At 44.3% G+C, this 24902-nt stretch overlaps 1 protein-coding gene across 1 annotated transcript in view; it reads left to right on the top strand.

The window, feature by feature from the left end:
- ERP44 (endoplasmic reticulum protein 44) overlaps nt 1-20938 on the top strand; it is a 54644-nt gene extending 33706 nt beyond the window's left edge. The window contains exons 5-12 of the mRNA XM_086469123.1: nt 2407-2591; nt 3075-3190; nt 7566-7623; nt 8976-9092; nt 13993-14104; nt 14549-14690; nt 17686-17788; nt 20343-20938. Coding sequence (XP_086325249.1) covers nt 2407-2591; nt 3075-3190; nt 7566-7623; nt 8976-9092; nt 13993-14104; nt 14549-14690; nt 17686-17788; nt 20343-20444 — 935 coding nt within the window. The 3' untranslated portion in view covers nt 20445-20938. The remainder of the gene's footprint in view (nt 1-2406; nt 2592-3074; nt 3191-7565; nt 7624-8975; nt 9093-13992; nt 14105-14548; nt 14691-17685; nt 17789-20342) is intronic.
- Nucleotides 20939-24902: the final 3964 nt, after the last annotated feature.

The raw sequence follows: 24902 nt of genomic DNA, 5'->3' as shown, positions 1-24902 counted from the left end.
AATTCTGTGGTATTGTATAGAAAAGCTTGTTTATTTATTATTTATGGCAAAGCTTGTTAGGAACTGGGCTTAGCTGGTGAAGCTTTTAAGCTTACTGGTTTGGGGGATGCTAAAGAACATTTTTGTGGAGCAGACCTGGTTGTTACTCCTTTGCTGTGCACGTTTTGTTTCCGGTTCTCAGACTTGTTTAAGTTGCGCAGCCGGCACAAAGATTGTTTTCAGTAACTAAAGCCGCAAGACATTAGTAGTGTTTCAGCAGCAATGAAAACTACTGATGGTTTCACTGAGAGTTCTCGAGGCAGCAGGGAATTCAGATTTTTTTTTTTTTTTTTTGGTTACATCTTACTCCAAAAGAGGTGGAGAGCTTTATGTGCTGGAGGACAGTTATGGGCGCAGTTCCATAAGGGAATGACTTATTTCCAGTTGCACAGGGTTTTAATTTTGGTTTGCAACTGAGAGGTGTACGTTAGCTGCCCGGTATCGGCAGTTTGCTCATGACAGCTGCCTCTGAAGAATGGTTTTCACAGAACTTCTGTCTCCATTCTCTTTTAAAAAAAAAGTGTAAGATAGAAAGCAAATCTGCCTCGTGGTAAGTACTGAGAAGAAAGGACATCCTTGTCAGAAAGGATTACTGTGCCAGATACGCTGGTGGACCCTCATTTGGTTGTACCTTCCTGCTGTGGGCCAGTCCAGGTCACCTGGAGCGTGCCCTCTGACTTCTCAGCAGTCATTGAGAAGCAGCAGGGCACACGTTCAGCCCACACTTTGAATGCCTTCCTCTCTCTGTTGGCTGGATGAAAGTTCTCTGTCTCCAAAGGATGAATCGGTTTGTTGAAGTTCACTGTCAAAGAGACAAAGGGAGAAGGGGGAGCGGGGCGGGTGTAGGTGACTAGAATGAGTCACCTCAAAGGATTAAGGAGCTCTGGAAAGTGGGCAGACTGCTCACGTTTTGGGATTTAGTTGCATTCAGGTACAAACGTGATTGAGGTTTAGGTAAGCTGCATCCCACTCTGTGACAGAGGACACCCAGTTTTCACAGGGGCTGTGAGATGGTTTTTGTTTCTAGCTATATCTCCAGGAGGGCATCATTAAACAAAGCAAAAGGAAAGTGCTTGTGGAAATCTACTTGGCTTTATGGGCTTTGTCTCTGTTTTTAGACTTGTTTCCTAAGAATCCAAAGTGTATCTGGTTCCCTTGTTTCTCCCATCCTTCCTCATAAAAACTCCTTGAAGCTTTTTGCTGAGCTTCAGCCACAGCTGAAAGAGGGAAGAGCATTCGAAGCTGTTAAGTCCTTACAAACTTGGATAAAAGCAGTCGCTGGAGATGCGCACAACCAATTTCTGCCCTGTAGCAAAGGGTTTAAGTTCCCTGTAGCTGGGAACTCGCTGCAGCACCTCTTGCAACTTGCTGTGTCCTGGTGATCAGCCGCAGTGGAAGAGGGCCAGAGGGACACTTGAAGTACTCTGGTGCGGTGTAGTGAAGGATTGTTGGCTTGGTCGTGGTTGAAGATGAGGGACACAGGATGCACATTCATGGGAAACACGGCTTTCTTGCATCTGCTCGGCTCTCTTCTTTGCTGCCTTTCTAATTTCACTGTAAAACCTCTTTCTGTTTTTTATTCTGCTTTTACCTTTGTAAGTCTCGTGAATAAATAACTTGGAGTCAACTACAAATGATGTAGAGTGCAGTAACTGACCTGTTCTGTAAAGGTGAAACCAGCCAGTGCTCTTATGCCAGACGAACACGGATACCTGTTGCTTTGTTGTGTGAAGCTCTGTGCAGTCCAAGTCCAGAAGAAAGCTGGGCTGCATGTGTAGCTGTGAGTGAAGAACTGCCTTGCAGGGAACCCGGCACTGGTTGACCAGCAAGGCATTTGCCTTAATTTAGAAACATGAAAGTTTGTGTTCGTTCGAAACGAACAGCTCAGAACTGTAACAGGAGTCTTCTGGCCTTCATAGGCGTCAAGAAATATTTTCACAGGGTTCTCTAAAGGCATGACATTTGTATTTCCAGCACTGTAATTGAGATAGAAACCACAGTGAGTTTAAAGAAAAAAACGCATGATTTGTTTTTTTTTAAAAATCTTCTCATGTGGATTAATTAACTGAGATTTGGCAAGCTTCTAAGATTCTCATGTTCTTGTTACGCTCTTAAATTGGCCTTCCTAGTTGTCCGTAGGAAATGCACTGAATGACTATAGCTGACCAAGTCGTGTCTTTACTTGCCCCAGATTTTGGTCATGATTTTTTTTAATGAAGGTCAGTTCATGCAAGAAATACTGTAGCTGCTGTCCGCTCTCTCCCCTATGACGGCGTTTGGTGTGCACATACACGTGTATAAGCTACCCTGGTCAGTGTATTTCTGTATTTGTAGGGTGTTGGGTTTATTTTTGTAATTTCTTTTTAGCGGATATAGCTCAGAGATACAGGATAAGCAAATACCCAACTCTGAAACTCTTCCGGAATGGAATGATGATGAAGAGAGAATACAGGGGCCAGAGATCTGTGACAGCGATAGCAGATTATATCCGGCAGCAGAAGAGTAACCCTATTCGGGAGGTCCAGGATTTGGAAGAAATTAGTTCTCTTGATGTAAGTCTTTCAATTTTATTCCTTCTAAATACATTCTTATTCTTCTTTTTAAAAGTTGAACGGGTGAAACATAGTGTATTTGAAGTACATATATATTTTTTTTTTTTTCCCCCATTCAGAAATGTTGTGAGAGCTCTTTTTAAACTGGAAAACTGGATCATTTCCAGTATTACGAATTATTTCAATAGAATCACTTTCAACTGCATTCGTTTTATTACAACAACTCCACTACCAAATTACTTGTTTTACTTGAAATCATTTGAAAAGAATCATATGTCGTATTTGACAGGATAGTTCTAATATTCCTCACTGGAAAAAATATTCACAAGGATGCTTCTGAGTATTGAAAAGGCAGAAAAGAAATGACTTGTGCACAGTTACGGGCTATTGAGTGAATGACACCTCCGTATTTAATATCCTTAGGGAGAAATGATAGGTTTTGATAATATGCAGTAAGTTGTACTTGAACCTTTGTTTTTACAGCGCAGCAGAAGAAATATTGTTGGATACTTTGAGCAAAAGGACTCTGACAATTACAGAACCTTTGAACGAGTAGCGAATATTTTGCATGATGACTGTGTATTCCTGTCTGCCTTTGGGTAAGTTTCAAAATTTGTTGATTGCATGACTTCATTATTGAAATGATGTTAATGAGTTGTATAGAATTTAATTGAGTGGACTTCCTTAATACCTTCAGTGCGGCATGACTGAAGAGACTAGACCTTAACAGATAAATACACTGAGAGAAGGGCAGGAGGAGAAAACTCCTCCTAGCCTGTTTGCTTTGAAATCCCAACTTTCATTTTTTGCTTCCTTTTTCTTTTTTTTCATTCTTTGTCAGTATAGTTTAAATGTAATTGGGGAAGATGCTAGACAATTGTGTCCCAAAAACCTGTTTCTTTGGAGGGAGAGTAGGGAAGAGATAGAAAACTTTCTGGGAAAAATTTTACCAGCTTTGCAGACGGAGTAACTCCCTTTTTAATTTTTTTTTTTTTTTTTTTTTTTTTGCAATCTCTGAAGTTTTTTTTTCTTTAAAATATGACATTTTTTAGTAGGGTTTTTTTGGTAGGGTTTTTTTTCCTTCTTTTTATAGTTAGTTTCCCCCCCCCTTCCTTTTCTTCCTCTAAAGAATAATTCAGTAATTGCTTGCTCATCTTGATGTCAGGGGGAGAGGACCTTGTTCCAAAACGCCTGATTTCTGTGCCCGGGTCTGTTTCATGCGAGTTCTATGTCACTGCAGAGGGTAACAGTTTAAAAGGGTAATTGCATTGATGAGCTACATGGTGTGAGTCTAGAAGAACAACCTACAGAAATTCAAATTTCTCCTTGTTATACAGATTTACAGCAATTTTTTTAAAGTATTAAAATATCTTCACTGGAAGAAGAAGAATAAATTGGGAGTGATTCCCTTTCTAAGTAGCATAATAAAATGCAATTATAGATTCTTTCTGCAGTGTTTAATGTGCCAGCACCACCCAATTTAAAGTGGCTGGGCATTAACGTGAAGGCAGTGGTTTGCAGTCCACCCACAGCTGCAAGATCAGGAATCTGCATGGCTTACACTGGCTTTTACACCGTATGCAGCTGCCCAAAGAGTTTTTTGAATTGGTTGTAGTGAAGAATAGCGGAGAAACTGAGAGGATGTATCAAGGTGGAAAACGTTTAATCTGTGACTGACCACAAAATTCGTTGTCAGTTGCTGATGCCTCTTCCAGTGTGTTTCCAAAAACAAGTTTGGGAGTGGGGGAGAGTATTTGTAATGTGCAGGAATACACGTGCCTTTCCTTTCCTTCAGTTCCCCATTAGGTATCTCAGGACTCTGTAAGCAGCCTTGGCTGGGAGAGAATAATAAATCTTGTAAGTCTGGGGGTCTGTGAGTTTTATCCCCAAAGAGTGGCCATTACCTCCAAAGTTTTCTGATCAGTGCATCCCTGCTTGTTCTCAGTCTGAGCTGTTATTAGACTTCTAAATTATTTTTTGCCCCCTCGTATGACTTTTCAGGAATGCCTTTTAAAAAAAAAAACAAAACATTAGTAAGACAACAATACCAAGATTCTCTCTCCTGTTGTTTGAGTCCGTTCATCATTGGTTTGCTGTTTGTCAGCGTAATGAGAAATAGTCTCCTGCCGCTCGGTGTGAGCATTTGGTTGTTGGAGGCCATTCTTGAAATAGTTACTCTGGGATTTTTATTTTTTCTTTTTTTTTTAATTGAGATATAAGCAATAAGGAAACGTGCTGGAACAGATCAGAGTTTGATTATTTGTAACCTGCTTGTGTAACTACAGATCGCACAGCAGGCTTGTCGTTATTCTCTTCTCCAGACTCCCATTCCCTTTCTAGCCTGGAGCTGTTCGTGTTTTAAAGTGCAGCCTTCCAGACAGCAACCTTGGAAACGAATTGTTTTCATCTCTGAGTGGCTGTGGCTCTCAAGCTTCCTAAAAAATTATGTGTGAAAAAACTTCTGAGGGAGATACTGGCTATATAACAGCGTTTTCTGTTCAGATTATATATAACAAACTGTTCATGGGGAGCTGGCATTGATCAGCTGAACGCTTCTGACTGAGCATCCTAACAGGCCCTGGGAGGGATCTTTGGTTTCACTATGGACAGAGTTCAACAGGTATATGGTTTGGGAGCTATACGGTAACGTGAGCTGTCATGTTCAGACTTCTAGTAAGCTAAAATAAACTCCATCAATTTGACAGGAAAAAAAAATAATTACTTGGCTAACTTCTGTTAAGGCAGAACTGCGATGCCAAAATTATTCTGGCTTTAGGTAATTGTAATAGCGTATTTTTAAACTGCATTAATGGTATTTAGTTGCAGATCGTCTCGATGCTTAAAACTGTTCTTGAATCAGCTGATCCTTACAGTTCTGTTAAGACCTGAGGTGACTGCAGAGCGAGATTAATGAGAGAAGATTTGTGAGCAGAAGGAGATAGGAGGGATACTGATGAAGACATTATTAGATGTGGATTTTTAGAAGTAGAATTAGAGAGGGATAAATCAGAAATGTTGGTAAACATGGAAGAGAATGGCCTTGTGTCATTGAGCCGTAGCATAGGAAGCCAAATGCAGAAAACCAAAACAGCCGACAAAGACTTTTATCTTAAAAGGCTGCGATGAACTGTCAGTAACTCATGGAAGAGGGTGACTAATCTAGGAACTATTGGAATTTTATGTTGGCAAGCAAATACAGGGCGGGGGTTGTGTGGTTCCAAGAGGTTCACCTTCTATGTTACTGCTTCAGGAAGAGACAAAATGCAAACTGAAGTGTTTCCATTTTGGTGGTTGTTTTAAAAAGGTGTATCTTCAGGCGTTTGGGACTTTCACATCACATCCCCGCTCTGAGTTCTCTGAGACAAATCAGTCACAACTGCAGCTACTGAAGTGGAAGAACACCGAAAGGACCTTTTGGGGTCCACTGTGGGCTTAGCCTAGAGCGTATATTTCATTAAAGATTATTTTCAGCTTACCAAGCAGCGATTGGGCCGGGTGGCTTTTATGTCTTCCCTTTCTGCTTATTCAGCGAAGGATTGTTTGGGATGAGAGTGGTTTCCCTCTGTGATGACGGTCACAAGGAAGCCTTATTTCATTTTGTGGGTGCAGTTATCTCTGGAATACAAAAATGCATTTTAAAATACACGTCTCTAAACTGGCACAAATACTGATAGGTGTAACATACTATGCAAGACGTCTTTTGTATGTGATAAGAAAAGGATAATTGGATCAAATTAAATAAATCGTAGGTACTTTGAGTTAAGCCTTATGATGTCTTTTTTTCTTGGCCCTCTAAATTGTTCAAACCCCTAGAAGACTTACCTCATCTTGCTGTGAGATAAATTGAGATATTTTTACTTCTTTTTTTTTTCCCTCCCCCTTACATCTCGTAATCAGTCTTCACCAATGCTTTATATTGAGTCCACAGAAGAGACGCTATAATTAGAGAAGCTGGAACACTTAGCTAATGTTTCCCAGAGGCTGACATGCTTTCTTTTTGGCCTATGCTAAAAGACAGACAAACTTTTACTCTTTTGTGGCACATGCAGCCAGTCAGTTCTGTCTTGCCGGCATGAGTTACGTTGGAACAGCGAGGCATGGGAGGGAAGAAAGAAGGAGGCCTCTTCCACTGTCTGAAGGTGGTGAAAGGGGTTTTTTTGTTGTTGAGAGCTTGCTTTCCTTATTTTTTTTTCTATCTCCTGTGTTGGATGCATAGCTGACCCCATCTGTTTCAATAAGAGGTGGTAATTTGAGAGGGACAAGCCAGCAGCTTTCAGGGCGCTCTGTAGTGACTGGGATTACGGAACCACAAAATATTCCAGAGGCAGGGAGGAACTCGCTCAGGTGACAGGGCGAGCTGAACACCGAGGAGGAACTGCATGTGTTCTCCAGGTACACGCATACTGTAGCATCGGGGGTCAGAAACTGCACGTCTGACTCTGTTTTGAGGGTAGGACGTGGGCTTGTTCACTGTCCCATTTCCTAGTTGCTTGTGCCAGTAAAGCACCTCAAAGCCCTTCTTTACCAGGGTGGATAAGACATACATTTCTCGTGTAAACAGTGGAACAGGAAGAGTAAATGCAGACAAGAATCCACCTTTCTCTCCTTTCCTCCCTTAAGAATAGGTTTGGGGTTTTTTTTTTATTTACATGATACTATTAATTCATTAACATTTTTCTCTGGTCTCTTATCCAGAATTGTACCAGCATTCATCACTTGCACTTCGATGCCTTTAGTCCACACTTCTAACCTTAGGGATACATCCTGCTGACTCCCTTAATGCCCTCTTAGCTAGCCAGGCCAAGCTTCGGGTGGAGTCGCTGTGCAGTTTACTTTAAGGATCAAGGATTTTAATTCTCAAATATTGAAGGGAAGAAAAGTAACAAAAGGATAGCAAATAAAAATACGGTTTTTGGTGTCTCAGTTATTTTATTTGTCAGTACCAAGACATGCTTACTGGTTGGTTTGTTGTAGGGCTATTTCAAAAGCAGAGAGATTTAGCGGAGACAATGTAATCTACAAGCCACCAGGGGTAAGTGTAACTATGCATTTTATTCTGCTTATTGTCATTACACGTGAATATGAATGAATGGAGACTATATTCAGATCATTCAGTCTTTTCCTCCGTCTCAAAACTTAATTTTATTTCATCACTAAATAGTGTGAGCAATAGGACCATAGGAACTAGTGTTTCTGAGTCAGTGAAAAAGATCTGCGTCTCATTTGTTGCCATTAAGTGCACAAAACCTAAATCTGCTGTTTTAAACGTCAATGTCCTTATTTTTTTTTATCATAGAAACACATCAACTCATCGTGTGTATAGATAGTTTGTGTTCTGTAGAAGTCTTAAAAATTGGTGAAGTTCAATAGCTGATGCACTTCATGTTTTTCAAAGCAAGTGGCAATTACCAAGTATTTTTCTGACTGTCACTTGCCTGTCTTGTGTGTCTTAGCCCACAGGGGTTACGAGCTGTTCTCTTTGTTTGAAAAAAAAAGGAATTAGTAAAATTAACTGTATGTTAACAAACCCTCATAAACATAGTTCTACTTGAGGAGAAATTCAGTACAGAAGACAATCTGCAAGAATTGCTTTTTAGAAAAGTAACTAATATCTGAAAATCTGCTCCTCACTCAGATTTAATGGATGAAAAGAGTTGCTTACGAAAGAGAAATGAATAGAAAAAGGCCTGAGGAGGGAGGGCGTTTCAAACCTTTTTCTGCAAAACCAGGTTTTATTAGGTTACCTAAATTATATGGCGGTTCTGAATTAAAGTGTGCTGAATCATGGCCGCAGCTTCCGAAGTCATGCTTCACTTCATGTTAACCAAAGTTGTAATTACATTACAAGATGGCAGCACTGAATTCCGAGTTAAAACTACTAACAAATAAAGGAAAACTGTAATTTATTCGTATCTCTTGCAATGCAAATATAAAATGCTAGTTTCAAGTCCTGTAGGACATCAGGAGGGTTTTTTTGGTGCGTCTTTGTAACTATCAGCATGAAGCAGTGTAATATCTGCATTTAATTTCTATCTAAATGGGGTTTTTAGGTATGGAGATACTATTTCTCAACCTAACAGAAGGCTAAATAGCCTTTATTTGAAGCATTCCTAGGTTGGAGATAAAGTATCTTTTCAGTTCTTCTTCAGTCATCTTAAAAAGTGGAGTTGACTGTATAAATTATCATATATAATATTTATTTTCCTGTGGTACTTTTGTAACGTAGTTAATAGAAATGTTGCATGCACAAGGGTTGGATGTTGCTGTAAGATTGGCTTTCACTATTTATATGGGTATTGTTACTTTGTGGGGTAGGTGATGTTCTTGGGAGGCAGCGATGTTGATTTTACTGTTTCTCAACTAGTACTTTTTTCTTTTCAACAGGAAAATGCTCCAGATATGGTGTATTTAGGCTCGCTAACCAATTTTGATTTGATTTATGCCTGGACACAAGATAAATGTGTACCGCTAGTTCGAGAAATTACATTTGAAAATGGGGAGGTAAGAATTTTTGCTACCATTCTACTTCTGGGGTTTCTTTCTCAAAACCAAAATGTCTCTTTCAAGGTCTCTAATCCGTGCCAAAGAACTTCCTGCGTGCTCTGCTTCAGGCAGAAAATAGCTGTCAGGTAACATCTCTTCACTCTTCTGGAACGTTTTGGTTAGACTTGAAATCCACTGGAGGCCGTTTTGTAGCGGTTTCATGAACTGCCCAAGTGAGAGGTTCTAATCGCGCATATTGATCCCATAAGAAGTGTCTGGTGATTTGTGGAGTTGTGGGCACTTGGCTGCTAAGAATGTGCACGTGTAAGTGTGTGTGTGTGTCTGTAAGTGCATATGGGTGTGTAACACCTGGGGCAGGTTGTATTATTCATCTGAAGTAAGTACGTATTATTTATACAGGTGCTACAACTAAATGTTGACTTGAGATCCAGACATAAGTGTTATTTAAGTGCTTTTGGGATCTGTTATGGCCTTGAAAAAATGCTTCTGGTCAGGGTAGAAAATACCCATGTCAGCATATCCATGACATTTGAAAAAGTAAAATAGTTGTGAAGTATCCTTTAGTTATAATCAAGTATCCTTTAGTTATAATCAGCTTTTAAAATTTAATGTTAAAGTTATTAGTAGAAAAATGTTACTGTATTAACCAATTCCAATAATATTCATAATTAATAAATTTATCTAATAAATAAGCACATTAAATGATGGCTGACCATCTGTGAAACTGGCAGTCTTCTGGGAATTGTAACAAAAAACATGCGATTTTTGTGTGTGTCTGTCAGTCTGTGTTTAAGCACTGGTACCTTCTTCATCTTGTTTTAGCTGTACTTTGCAGGATGGAATTTGGGGGGTTGCTTTTAAACATCTCTTTTCTTTCTCGTTTTCCTTATTTACTTTCAATGCTTTTATGTTTTCCTTTGTAACTTTCTCCTTTTTCATATATTTCCAACTCCATATTATAATATTTTTTTTTTTTTTGGTAAAATAACCAACAGGGAAAAAAAATCTTTAGAAATTTAGCAAGTCTGTAGTATCTCAAAAGGAGTGTCTGTACATAGCCACAGCATCTGCTAGAAACTCTGGTGAGGTTTGTAACAAACTCCAGCACGTTGTCCCCACTGGATTAGAAACCAAAGAATCGGTCATATGATCCGTTCTCTGTTTGCACGCTTCATTTCTTTTTTTGTCCTGAATCTGCCGTGTACGTAACGCTGCTGTTCCGGGCACCCACAACATGTCAGGGTACAGGACAGAGGGAGGGACAGGGTGGGACGCACAAAACGACTTAAGCACAATCCTCGAGTGAACCCACCAGCTTTGATCGGAGAGGTCAGTTAAATGAATTTTACTTCTTCATTTGCAGCTCAGTATGTGAAAGGTGCCACACGTTAACCTCTTCAGAAGCGTGTGGCAGATCTTCAGTGTACTTTTCCCACGGTGAAAGTGGATTCTGAGCCTTAGGAGCCAAGGTTCATCACTGCCAGTTTGTACCACATTGTGTTGTGGCTTTTCTGGTTGTCCTCTCAGCCCTCCATTCCTGTTTACTCAGGCAGATATTTATAATGCCAACCTGACTTTTTGCCTAGCAACATTTGTTTAAAAATTTCAGTGCTGCCAGAACCCAAACAAATTTAAACATGCCAAAATGGAGATACTTCTGCCTGCTGAGGTCGTACAGTATTTAAATGGGCTCTTAATGCATACCGCACAATATTACAGGGTAAAAATACAAAGTGCTGTGACTGTTAAGCTGTGTTTACGCTACTAGAATACCGTATAAATAAGATAAAGACAAAAATTTCTACCACAGACTTTAAAGTCAATTTTACAAATTGGTCTCTAAACCACGGGTAGGCTTTTCCCTCGTTTTGTTTCTTAATGGTTTCATTATCTGATAATAATGGGCAGGCTGTCCAGGAAGATGCCCGGCCTGAACAGAGTGGCTTCAGACGACACATAGGAATTGAACTCTGAAGCAAGGTCTTCTGCTTCGGAAGGCTGTCCGTTGGAGAGACAGTCCCTGTACTTGACGAGAAACAGGGATCAGTCGTATCACTCAGGAGAAGTCGCTGTTTAACCTGTCATCAGTCTGTTTAGTTCTGTGTTACGTGAATGCAGTGAACAGTGTGCTCTAACGGTGGTGCTGAACCGTAAGGTTTTGACAGGGTAGAAAGTATCTGAAAGGCCTCCGGAAGCAATGTGGGAAGCTCAGATCTCATTCAAAATCTTTGGATGCTCTCAGTGCCAAACGAGACGGCAGCTTTTCAGGAAGCAGTCCAAAGCAAATAGGGATTCCACTGGCCACATCCCGATCAGCAAGACATGCTATGAAAGCTGCAATAGAAAAACAAACAAAGGAAGGTGCTTTATAGAAACCGGTTAGGGCCAAAATTAGCAGGGCTTTCGAGCCAGCTGTCCCAACAACCTGTTTGGAGAGGAATTACCTTGTGACTGTTCTTCGCCGAGGTTGTCCTTTTAGCTGCTTGCAAGCCAGAGGAGAGCCTAGAGGCAGAATGTACCGAGCTCTGTTTGGGAGTTCTCCCTGTGGAAACATCCCTGCTGAAATGAGTGAGGAAATGGAGCCATAATCGCGGTGGTACAAACCAGACTTTTTCCCATCCTCTAGTAGGAGAGGAGGCTGAGACTCAGCTGAATCACATGTGTAAAAATGACAGCGAGCAAATGTGGTTAGTGGTTGGTTTTAGGATGGATTGGGAAGCTTGGATTTCGTCAAGGGCACTGAACTTGTGAGGATCTTTGCCATCTGCTGTTAAAAGACCAAGCTTGCACTTACCTGACAGACGTGGAGGGAGAATGACAGCCATTTCATGTACGCTCTGTAACTGGCTGCCTACCGATACGGAAAGCATTCTTCAAACTTACTGCACATTGAAAATACCTGAAGAAACTCTTCTATTTCATGGCAGAATGAACGAGTGCCATCGTTCTCAAAAAGCGTAGATTTTATTCTGATGCAGGCTAGAATCAAAGAAATAGCAGCACTTGCTTGTACGCTGCTTGTGCAATCAAAAGATTGGCGAGGCTGTAGGCATTTGTTGGAAGATGAATAATTATTTCTTCAACCGGGCTCTTGCGAGTTGAGCTGATGTTCAAAGGTGCATAAAAATCACTTTTGAAGCAAACAAAGGCATGTTGTTCGTGTTCTGTTTGGGTTTTGAGTAAAAGAAAAACCCCGAATAAATTATCCAAGGCGTTCCTACATTTCTCTGTCCCTGGACAGAGATCTTTAAAAGGCTTTTGGGCTGCAAGAATGCATTCCTATGAGGAACTAAAGCCTGCCTGCCCGCACAGCGAAGGTTTTTATTTCTTCATCAACTTTAGCAATACACTGGTTGGGGAATTTAATCGCTGCTGGGACCAGTACTATTCAATATGTTCATCAGTGACCTGGACGAGGGAACAGAGTGCGCCGTCAGCAAGTTTGCTGATGACACAGAACTGGGAGGAGTGGCTGACACAGCAGAAGGCTGGGCTGCCATTCAGCGAGACCTGGACAGGCTGGAGAGCTGGGCAGGAGACATTGAATGAACTACAACAAGGGCAAGGGCAGAGTCTTGCATCTGGGGAAGAACAGCCCCATGTCCCAGTACAGGTTGGGGACTGAGCTGCTGGAGAGTAGCGTAGGGGAAAGGGACCTGGGGGTCCTGGTGGGCAGCAGGGTGACCATGAGGCAGCAATGTGCCCTCGTGGCCAAGAAGGCCAATGGCATCCTGGGGTGGATTAGAAGGGCTGTGGTCAGTAGGTCGAGAGAGGTTCTCCTCCCCCTCTGCTCTGCCCTGGTCAGACCCCACCTGGAATAGTGTGTCCAGGTCTGGGCCCCTCAGGTCAAGAAGGACGAGGAATTGCTGGGAAGGGTCCAGTGCAGAGCCACAAAGGTGATGCAGGGGGTGGAACATCTCCCTCATGATGAAAGGCTGAGGGAGCTGGGTCTCTTGAGCTTGGAGAAGAGGAGACTGAGGGGTGACCTCATCAATGTTTATAAATATGTAAAGGGCGAGTGTCAGGAGGATGGAGCCGGGCTCTTCTCGGTGATGGCCCATGACAGGACAAGGGACAACGGGTGCAAGCTGGAGCACAGGAGGTTCCACATGAACATAAGGAAAAACTTCTTCACTGTGAGGGTGGCAGAGCCCTGGCACAGGCTGCCCAGAGAGGGTGTGGGGTCTCCTTCTCTGGAGACATTCAAAACCCGTCTGGATGAGTTCCTGTGTGACCTGCTCTGGGTGGTCCTGCCCTGGCAGGGGGGTTGGAGTAGGTGATCCTTTGAGGTCCCTTCCAACCCCTGACATTCTGTGTGATTCTGTGCAATTCTGTGCGATTTGGTGCGAGCAGTCAGGACACGGTTACTGGCAAAGAGCAGTCCTGGGTCGTAACCGATGCAGCTGTGTCTTTAGCTTCTTTTTTCTTTTTCTTTTTTTTTTTTAAGGTGGAATTATTTAAGATACTCACTCATTGTGTTATGCTAAGAAAACACCTACTTACTACATGACCCAGGATAGGACTGGGCCTAGAGCACCCCCTCAGCTTTTCACAGCATTTAATACCGTGCAGTTCTGGCCTTATTGGTGTTTCTATGAAGACGATGTGTTCTCTCAGAATTGGGCTGTTTCTTCTGAGCAAGTATTCCAGTGCCAGGGTGTCCATTCCCAAAATGTTGACAATGAAATACCTTCATCCTTTATCTGCTGGACGTGACAGAGGAAGGAAAGGTGGCTGTGTCACACGGGTATCTCAGATGGTCAGCAGTTAACATCCTCAGTCCTTTCAGCTGTTCTGAAAGTAGAGGTCTTGCTGAATTTCAAAATGGCTGGAATGTCTTACAGAAGTGCCCTTAAGAAATGGAAGAAATGAGATTTGTCATTTGTTTTGTGTGCAGGAACTGACAGAAGAAGGCCTTCCTTTTCTCATACTTTTCCACATGAAAGATGACTTGGAGAGTTTAGAGAAATTCCAACAAGAGGTTGCACGACAGTTAATAAGTGAAAAAGGTTTGTAGTAACTCCTGCTACTTCTTGTTTTTTACTGGTGTCGTTTTTTTCAGGCAAACTCAGTAGAGTGGAAGCAAAGACCACGTGGAATCCTAACTCTAAAGCTCTTGAGACCAAAGGGCTTTAGGTACTTTTGACAGTGAGGACTCTGAAAACTGTTCAAATAGGTACAACATTTATTAGTAAGGAACTGTTTCAGAAACCTTCTTGCCTGAGTGACTTAATGCAGTTTGAGAGGGCGTTAAACAAAACTTCCGTTTGTCTTGTGGCCAAAAGCACTTGAAGAATAGCCCTTATTTTGGCGGCGTTAGTTATTTAGATCTATTTTCAAGTTTTGCATGTTGTGCCTGTCTAATATCTCCACCTTTGTAATAGTTTTGAAAGCGGTTAGGGTTTCAAGATGATCAAAAAAGCGTAACGCGGATCTTTGCTCACAATTTTAAGGTACAATAAACTTCCTCCACGCTGACTGCGATAAATTCAGGCACCCGCTCCTCCACATTCAGAAGACTCCAGCAGACTGCCCCGTTATTGCCATTGACAGCTTCAGGCACATGTACGTCTTTCCAGACTTCAGTGACTTGTCGTAAGTATTTTTCTTTGTGCATTTTAATTTGAGAAGAATAAAGACATTTTAAGCAGTACCGTGGTAGGAAGATGAATTAATCTGGGATAGGTACGGCTGCCTAGGTAGGACTCAATGTCGGCACCTGAAAGCCATAGGAAATGGTGTGACATCACTGTTTAAATGGAGTTGCGTCGCTTTATGCAAGAAGAGAATCTCACGTTAACTTTTTAGATGCTGCTCTTCTTCTATTTCAGTTTTTTGCAGTTTTCCATAGCAGTTAGCATTTGGAGCCTGGCGTGGTGTTTGTAGTGGGGATCTAGATATATATCAATTGACTTGCAAAGGTTTCAAATGCTGCGTGGGATGTTTTAAGTGCTGTGTTATGCAATGATTACTGCAGAATGCACCGTGTAAGAATTCCCAGCTGGCTGGTTTGGTTTTTCCCGCTGTGCGATTCCAGCCTTCCTGCATTAGTCTAAACCTGGAAAGCTGGCAGAGAAATCCTTGTTGAGCAGGTTTCTGAAATTTTCCACGTGCAGCTTGGAAAAATGGCTGATCATCAGCGTGTTACCTGGGTAAAATATGTGAGAGGGAAGTATCAGGGTGCTTAGGTGAAATACCACTGCCATAATCCTCTTCACATCAGCCCGTCTTTCTGTTGTACTGCCTTGGAAGCAGATGTTCGGTCTCCCGTGGCTCAGCTGAAGAGTGAAGGTGTGTAAACGTTATCTTCAGGGGCTTTCAGCGTGAGACAAATGTTCTTTCTCTTCAGGTTGCGGGTAATTCCTTGGAGACAGAACTGGAGGTACCTGCATCTACGCTGCTCGTAGGTCCTGGTTAGGTCCTAGGCTTTGCAGCGTGAATTTTTGCCCATTCGTACTTTTAAAAACTCGGTATTTAACTTTTTTCAAAGCTGAAGATTCAAAGCTCAGGCTTAGCACACAAGGTGAACGTAACCCCATGTCTAACTCGGCCCTTCCAGCAGGTGTTTTTCTACCTGAAATGCTGACATTTGGAAGGATGGTTCTCTCCCAGCTACTCTCCACGGGCCTTATTCTTGGAATGTAGTCTCTGATGTATCTCAAATAGTGCTTTTCAGATACCTGAAGCTATGTATGTTGAAACTCCGACAGTGACTATTTTTTCTCTCCGTGTTCCTGTTTCTTTGGAAGATCATGTTCACCGCACATGCCAGCACTTTAAAAAAAAAAAAAAGGGATATTTGCAGTTTGAAAGCACTCTTTTTTTTTTTTTAATTGCAATTTTTGAAACAGCCCTGAAGTAAATTAGTATCTCTTACAGGGGTAAGAGAGGTGTGTAGTTTAGACTTTCATGTTATGTTTCTTACGTGTTCTGTTTCTGTGAAACACTATCAGAATAATAACAGCTACTTGCTTGTCTGTGTACCCGTTGTCACATACAAATGAAGATGAGAGAGAGTGAGAGCAGGATTGTAGGCCGTTGCTTAATGGTAAATAATGATTCAGCCTTACTCTAGGACAAACAGACAGTTTGGAAACGAGGAGGGCTTGGAGCTCCTGGGGTGATACCTGTTCGCCTGTGGGGGTGTGTGTGTGGTTTGGATTTTTGTTTTGGTGGTGGTTGTTTGTTGTTGATGTCATCGTCGTTTTCTTAATAGTACGTAAAATCTTAATTCTGAGACTTCCATCTACCTGCAAGGACTTCTGCTGCTTTAGTACATTTTCTGGACTCTACAAACTGGCCCTGGGCCGTTTCTGGTCATCTCAGTGCTGCCACCAACCAACGGGGTTTGGATATGGTACTTGCAGAACTGGCCCTCTAAAAGATTCCTCTGTCTTTAGGGAGTCGTCTTTCCGGAGAATAGCCACTTCCCAGGCAAACGAGGCCACCACCCAATATCTTGTCCTCATACTTTGGCCACCTGGCCCTACTCATCCTGCTGTTCCAGGTTGGAAACGATGGCAGGGGATGTTCAACGGATCGGTTGTAGCTTCTGAACAGGAACTGGCTGAGCTACAGGAGGCTGTAGGCCCCAAACGCCCTTGCGTTAGGAGAGGAGAAGAGCTTGGAGGGGCCTGTCTCCAGCCCTGTGCCTGCCCTAGAACAGGGCAGGAGCCCAGCAGGGAGCAGTGATTCTCTGTCCCTACAGCCAGGCTGGAATGAGTCCCCTTCCCTCCAGCAGTACTAATTCTGGGCAGTGAAGAGACCCCACAAAGTGCCACTGGGTAGTTACAGGCGTGGCTGTAGTGGTACCCTCTGGCTCTACATGATACTGTGTTTTATCCATAGAGTTTCCTAATGATCTGAAATACTGCTGATGGCCTGTCTGCCCACACTTTGTCCCTCTTTCTGCAATAGTTGGGCTGATGAAAGACAACCTACAAAACCTATCTCCGTTCCTACGTTACCTTTGGATTGCATGCACAGGGCTCACGTTATAGTTTTTTATCTCATCTTTAATACTTACTAGATCAACTCTTCATTTTAAGCTTTTTAGTCTATCTGACATTTCACAAATAGAACTGGATGCTGTAGTTTAGCCCGTTTGCTGTGGGTGACAGCAGCTGATCTCAGATTAGATTTACATTGATATCCTCTTAGTGCTTATCTCCAGCGTGTCTGCAGTTGCTCAGGCACTAGAGAGCTTTCAAAGATGTTTTGTCAATACTGCTACCCAACTGTCATTTGTATCTGTAAACTGTGCATTTGGAACCTGCTGTTCCCTCTTACATTATGGTTAGTGGGGAGCTGAAGTGAGTCTACAATGAAGTTATCGGCTAGTACGACTCCGTGGGAGTTATTGAAAAGATGAAATACTTGCTGTGTTCTCAAGAGACAGTGGAAAGAAAAAGAAGCTGGTAGGATACCTTAACAAACCGTTTGGCTTCCTGTCCTCTATTAATCACCTAAAAGCGGGCATAGTGTGCTAGAGAAACAGAAGTTGGCTACTCAAAACAGTGCACTTTAAATCTTCTGGGTTTGGACTGAACTTGTGATAAATGTGTGGGTATTTCTCTTGTATTTGTTCCAGAGTTCCAGGTAAACTGAAGCAATTTGTACTAGACTTGCATTCTGGAAAATTGCATAGAGAGTTTCATCATGGCCCTGATCCAACGGACGTAGCACCTGGACAGGTGAGGTTACAACAAATACATTTCACTTGGCCAGTTTCTCAAGACCGATTTTTACCCCTCGTCAGAGCTGTACTTTCTCATAGGCGCGTACTTTTACCTTCAGGCTCCTGAAAGAAAAATCTGTGTCCAGGAGCATAACGTTGCCACTTCTGCTTGGCTCTGCCTTTGGGCAACGGCAGGGAGAGCGTTAGGGAGAAGTACGGTACCTGTTTGCCTCGGATGAGGGAAGAGTATAAGAACATGTATGTTCTCAACTGAAACAGAAGATCTTGGGCTAGATGACTGTTCTGAGCTCATAGAGTTGCTCTTATGTTCTCCTGTGATGTCAGTGCAAAAACTGATGATACATCTCAGATGCATTATTTCCAGTGGGACACAGAATCACAGAGTGGTGGGGTTGGAAGGGACCTCTGGAGATCACCTGGTCCAACGCCCCCTGCTAAAGCAGGGTCACCTACAGCAGGTCACACAGGATCACATCCAGGAATATCCAGGGATGTATATTTTGAACATCCCCAGAGAAGGAGACTCCGCAGCCTCCCTGGGCAGCCTGTTCCAGGGCTCTGCCACCCTCAGGGTAAAGAAGTTTTTCCTCATGTTGAGGCAGAACTCCCTGAGCTCCAGTTTGTGCCCGTTGCCCCTTGTCCTGTCGCTGGGCACCGCTGAGAAGAGCCTGGCCCCATCCTCTTGACACCCACCCGTTAGATATTGATAAGTGTTGATAAGGTCCCCTCTCAGCCTTCTCTTCTCCAGGCTAAAGAGCCCCAGGTCTCTCACCCTTTCCTTGTAGGGGAGATGCTCCAGCCCCCTCATCAGTTCCCCTCCGCTGGACTCTCTCCAGTAGTTCCCCGTCCCTCTTGAACTGGGGGGCCCAGAACTGGACACTCTAGGAGAAGGTGTGTTGAATGTTTTTTGCATTTCCTTGTAGTCACCAACCCAAGCAGGAGGCAGATTATTACAGCATCAACAAAAGATTGCGAAGTGGTAATAGGGCTTATTACTTTCATTAATGCCGTTAACGAGCAGCATTAATAGTGGTCACAGGCTGCATTTGTCTGGATTCCCCACTGTTGCACTCAAAGGTCGGATGCTGTGCAATTACATGCTGGAAGTCACTCCTGGGATCTCTTCAGGAACACAACTACTAGATCCTTCTCCAGGCAAGACTCAGGAGCCACCTTAGTGTTTAGTTTAATCCAAGAGGCAGAAAGGATGGACATTACCAGCCCCAATTCCCTTTGCTCAGCCCAGTCTTCCAAATGTGTCTCAATCAGTCTTCTGTCTTCTTGATGCCCCACACAGCTCATATCCTTGGTGTCACACTGAAAAGTGCCAATGTAACAGCCTATCAGGTGACCCCCTAACTACCTCGGGCACTCTCTAAAGAAAGAACTGTTTTTAAACACTTCTTTGAAGTTCTGTGTTGCGTTGTCTGCGGCTGGTCCCAGAGGAGACCTGGTGCCCTTGTGTTGGGGGCGCCTTGGGTCATCCCAGAACCCACAGGTGAGGGACAGAAACTATTTACAGCGACAGGCTCATTTTCCTGGTTTTCTGTGGGATGTGGTAAGGGCAGCGCTGCTCTAAGCCAGGTGAGTGCAGCCTCCTGTTGCCCTGTTAAAGTATTTAAAAGCGTGAAAGCCCTGGAAGGCCTGCCTTGGGCCAGGAGAGGGACCGCTTCTGAGTGTTGTCGTGGCTGGCCGTGGAAACACGCAGGCCAAATTGTCTCAGCAGTAATTTATTTAACTGGTAACTCCCTGTGTTTCTCGGGAATTTGTTGAGCAACCAGAATTAAGGTCAACAGGAGGAGACGCAGAAAATAGGGCTGGAGGCAAGCATAGGTCAGAGCAAGGCAGGCGTGTGCGAGGGGGACGCTGAGGCCATTGCAATGGGGAGGAGGCTTGGCCAGGGAGGGAGGAAGCCTGGACTCTGCCTGTCTCGGCACAGGCTCGTTGCCTAGAGCTTGCTCTTGCTTCCATCCCCGCCCACTGACCCTGGGGGGGTGCGCTCCCTCATCTCCGTGCGGCGTCCCGCCATCTTGTGGAAGACGCGATGGGGATACTGGCCTCAGCGGGACTGGAGGCTGCTGTCTTCGGTCACGAACGGCCCTTGAATTGCGTGTTTGGGCTGGTTTTAGTTTCCATAGAAAAGGGATTCTACAGTCTTTTGGCAGTGGTGTGCTGGTGTGTATCAAAGGCGCACGCACAAACCAGAATCCCGCCAAAGCGAGCCGTAGGTAGGCTCGGACAGCGCAGAGCGCGGTGCCTTGGGAGTACTTTGAAGTCACTTGTGCAGAAACTTGTGTGATGGCCGTTGCCTTTGAGACGTGCCAACAAAAGGAATATCCTGATGGTGCTTAATTAACGTATGTGTGCGTGGGGTATTCCGCCTCCTTAGGACTTACAGCGTGCCTGCCAAAACCCCAACCAGCTCAGTTTGTGAGAACGCTGGACATCCGTGCGCTCCCATAATTAACGTCAGAAGTTCATTTTAATGGAGGTGATTGGTTATTGAAATGAGTCTAACAAGCAATTTTACTGTTTGTTCTGTTTTTCAGCCGATTCAGGATTTAGCAAGCAGCCCGCCAGAGAGCTCATTCCAGAAACTGGCACCCAGTGAACATAGGTACACCTTATTGAGGGAAAAAGATGAACTTTAAAAACTTGAAATAATCTTGCAAGCCTTTCGGACAGCAGCATTGACTTCTGTGTGGTGGAAATAGTAAACCTATATTTTCATAATTCTATGTGTATTTTTATTTTGAATAAACTGAAAAATAATTTTTTTTTTTCTCCCCAGGCTTGTAAATACATTTGTTTGGTGGGTCCTTCTGTACAGCTTCTTTCAAACAGTACGTTCCTAATGCTCGAGTGAGATATCAGAGACCCATCCAGACTCTTGATCTAACTCTGTTCTGTAAAACTTTTATAATCCAGATGAAGGTATCCTTGCCAGAGACATGCTGTTAACTTGCACTATCCCATTAAATAGGACTTTTGGGTTGTTTTCTGTGTAACCATGGTAGTATGTGCTTTTTCTTCTTCATGTGAACAGCTATCCTGGTAATCTATTTCTTTGTCACGTTTTTCTCCAACTGAAGAGGGTCTTCTATTCTGGATACTTGGGAGGGGAATAAATTAAAGTTTTACAGAATCTCGTGTGGTGCTTTACTGGGTGGAAATGTCCAAGTGATTAAACAATTCTATTAAAACACCAGGCGAGGAAAGGAGAAGTTTTAATGGTAACAGCTGGACTTTGCAGGGAAGGGCTGTATTGACCTGCTCGGATTGCCTGGAATTACTGAGACTGTTAAATTATCCTCACGGCTGTGTTAAAAGAACATGAATGCTGGAAACCCTTCAAAGTAGGAGAGGACTAGAGCTGGGCTGCCGTCTTAGTGTTGTCAGTCTTAAACTGATCTCTCTGTGTATATGTTAGTAGACTTTTTTTAACCTTGTTTCTTTGGGTCCCTGCCTTCCTGGCAGACATTTACTTTCTGAACAACCCTTGCAAAGTTTCTGTTATTCTTTTTTTTTTGTCTGGCTTGTGCCACCTGTATTGCGTATTCTTTGAATTCTGCTCGGAAGAAGGAATTACTGCTTTCCTCCTGGGCTTTTCTGTTGTGCATAATACCAGAATATGGGCTTTTCTCGATGAATCTTCACGCTGGTTGATGAGATGAACATACAGAAGCTGTAGATGGAAAAATACCTGTTAATTTGCGGTGCGTTGCTGGAGAGGAATCAGTATTGTGTTTGTACGGTGCCCTTCCTACAAAGAATCCAGGTCCGTAACTTGGGCCCCCAAGGTGGAGTGTCTTTGGAAGCATGCCTGGTCGTTGGAGAGGGGGACTGGGGAGTTCTTGGTTACTGCAGCGAGACCCCCCAAATTCTGCAGTTGACAGCTCGGGCCTCCTTTTGCCTCTCAGCCAGTGCCACCTGTGCGGGTATTGCCCGAAGGCTGACGTGGTCCTGTGCAGCTGGGGCAGCAGTTGATCCCCAGGGAGCCTCCTGAATCCAGCCCCTGCAGCACCAGGCAGGGGGTGACTCTGAGGAGAGAGGTGCCGGTGCCAACCAGCCCTAAGCCACAGCTTGCTGAGCAGATGCAGAACTGGTACCTACCTGCACTGCAAGGTTTTGTTCACAGGCATGTTTTTGGGGCAGTTTTGTCTATATCTGTGGTGTGGAGTGCACTTTAGGCACTTGCATGTCTTCTCCTGTTCCCATTCAAGCCCAGTCAAGCACTTTTGGCAGCCAAGTACCACCTTCCCGGTGGAATCTGAAGCTGGGAGCAGGGTATGGTTTTAGGGCTGCCACTGGATAGCTCCTGGCAGGGCTACAGAGCTGCTGGAGGTGTTAATTTTAGTCAGGTCCTGCAGGGTGCCTGCGAGTACTCGTCTTGCCTCTCTGAGGTTCCTGCTTTTTCTTGGGATTCTTATTTATAAAGGCTGTTTGGTGGAGAGCAAGTGCTGGACAAAATGGGAGATGGGTTTCAGACTGAGCCCTTCAACCCCCGCCTTGGGCGTTGGACTTAGAGGTCCCTTCCACCCCAAGCCCCTCTCTGAGAACCCTGGTCCCCTACCCCAAGGGTTTTAACCAGCTGGTGCTCAGCTGGCTGCTCCCGTCAACACCGTTGAACAGTATCAGTGTTACTACCCCCGCTCGGGACCCACCCAGTTCCAAACTCTCTTTTTAATTGAGCTTAAGGAGCCCATGCTTGAGCTTGTGCACGTGCAGGAGTTACTGGATGCACGTGACATTTTAGGAATTCATTTTGGCCAATGTAAACATTTCAGTAGCTGCAGCATGGGTTTGGTAACTCAAGACAGGATTCTTAAATCTTGGTAATGCAATTATTTTAATAATATAAAATTTTTGAAGGATTAACCTTTTCGATGCTGCAAGGAAATAAACCCCCACGTTCTCAGTAAACGCTATGACCAGGCTCAGAGGCAAAAACTTTTATTTGGTCTGAAAGAATCATTTCTGTCCGACAGTTCTGCTGACTAACACACCCAGCCCTTTAAATGCTAGTTTGGGTACTCAGGTGCCCGTGTTTCTTCACAGACAGAAATAACCCACCTACTTTAAAAAGCCACAGCTTAAATAATAGTCACCCATGTTTGACATTGCTTCCTTAAAGGCGCGAGGAGGAAGAATAGTTTTTGTGCTAGACGTTCCATAAAACGAGTGCAAACCACGCTGAATTTGGGAGAGCTGTGGCAGGAATTTAGATTGTCCTGGCGTTGGTCCAGCTTGGGGGAAGAGGGTGGAGTCCGCCACGTCCCCGAGGTGGCTGCTGTCACTTGAATGCAGGGGGTTTCAGTAGGAAAGCAGACGCAGCTTTTTAACACCGTACAAAGAATCGAGCACAGTTTGATTAAGAACACTTTTTTCCTTAGTTTCTTCCTTTAAATGTAGAAACCGCGTATCAAAGGAAGGAACAGCCTTAGCGTGACGTCGTTACACGCTCATCGACAGCTTGTTTACAGCTGAAGCAGATGCATTTAGAGCAACGTGAGCAAAGGAGCCCAATGACTGGCGTCGGGTTTTCCGTGCCAGCTGGTTTTACAGCCGTAGGCACCGCGGCATCAATGCCTGCACTCTGACAACGGTCACGATTAGGTGTGAACGCTCTTCTTGCGCAGGTGGCTTCCCTGAGCCTCAGACCTACTGAAAACAGCCACCCTGCTCTGACTGAGGGCAAGTTCAGTCGTGTTTTAAAAGCAGCAAGGAAGATCCAGCATAAAGACCTTTTTCTGAACGGTTCTAACAGCTGCTTACGGCGTCTCTAGGCCCAAACCCCCATCATCAGCAGACTGTTATTTCCAACGATGCCCTCACAGTACTGATTTAAGAAAAGCTCTTTCTAGAGGATGCTTCTTTACGCAGCGTTCCCCGTGAGGGAGCCTTAGCGCTGAACACCGACTTCAGCGGTCACCTAATAAAACTGGCCTCAAGCAGAGCTCAGGATGAACTGAAGAATCTAAAAAACTTTAAAAAGCAGCTTCCCAGCCTCCATTTCTGCTCTCCCACCCAGCAGCAGCAGTAGCGGGGAAGGGTGGAGGTGGGAGCACGTGCTGAACAGCAGGTGATGGGACAAACAGTACAGTCACGTGACAGTAAGACTGCGTCAACGCTTCTGTATTTAACAAAGTTTCGGAAGCAAAAGGCTTCTTAAGCAGCAAAGTAAGGAGGGCAAGAGGAAGAGGCAGCTGCTAGATAAAGCACTCACAGCGTCTCGCCCCGGGCAGGCTCCACAGCACGTCCCAAAATCTTGAAAAGGGCGGGCAGAAGCGAAGTTTGAGAACCGAACCGCACGCAGGAGGGGTGTGGCTGACCCCAACAAGCTCCGTTGACTTGTTACAAACAGCATCAGGTTGGCCTCTTCCAAACGGGCGATGGCACCATTGACCGGGCCTTGCTGCCCCACCACCCTTTGCCCCCAGTGCCCAACACCACCCTTAAGGGATCATAGAGACTCTGGAGGGAGTGGGCCTGGCTGCGGCACCGCCTTCCCGGAAGGCTCTTTACCTCTCCCACCAGAGTGGCAACAGGAGCTGAGAAGCGAGGGCTGCCGAAGGAAGCTGAGGCTCGAAATGCCGGAGCTGGGCACTTTTCACCGTGTACGGTGTTCCTGGGACAAGCCAGGGCGTTGAGCAGCCACGGAAGACGATTCTTCTCCCGGGGCAGCCCTGCAGGGTGGCTGCTCGGCCTGTTTAAATCTCAGCTACGCTTTGAACGAGATGAGGAGTTTAAAGACTTAAAAAAAAAGGTACCTGAAAAAGGAGAAAAGCTGCTCAATAGGCTGATGTGATCTGGCCGATGGAGGTAGACAGGGGATATACAGATGGGCTTTTTCCACAGGGCTCACCCAGCGTTTTCACCTCCTCTTACGGCAGCTAGCGCTTCCCCGTGCGTTACTGAACGGGCACAAGCAGTCCTGTCCTGGGGGAGACACGGGAGGAGTTTGGGAATCCAGATAAAGTCATTTTAGAGTATTAGGACCATGGAAGACAGATGGAGCCTATTTCCTTTTCTTTGGAGCTCCAGAAGAAAAGCTCCAGCTTCTGGTGGCGGTTACGGGGAAGCACTAGGGTTCGCCCAATCTCTGCAAG

The sequence above is a fragment of the Leptosomus discolor genome, chromosome 8 (genome assembly GCF_034619465.1).
Source record: "Leptosomus discolor isolate bLepDis1 chromosome 8, bLepDis1.hap2, whole genome shotgun sequence".
NCBI lineage: Eukaryota > Metazoa > Chordata > Aves > Leptosomiformes > Leptosomidae > Leptosomus > Leptosomus discolor.
The sequence above is the reverse complement of the archived record's forward strand: the minus strand, read 5'-3'. Positions and strand labels throughout refer to the sequence as shown.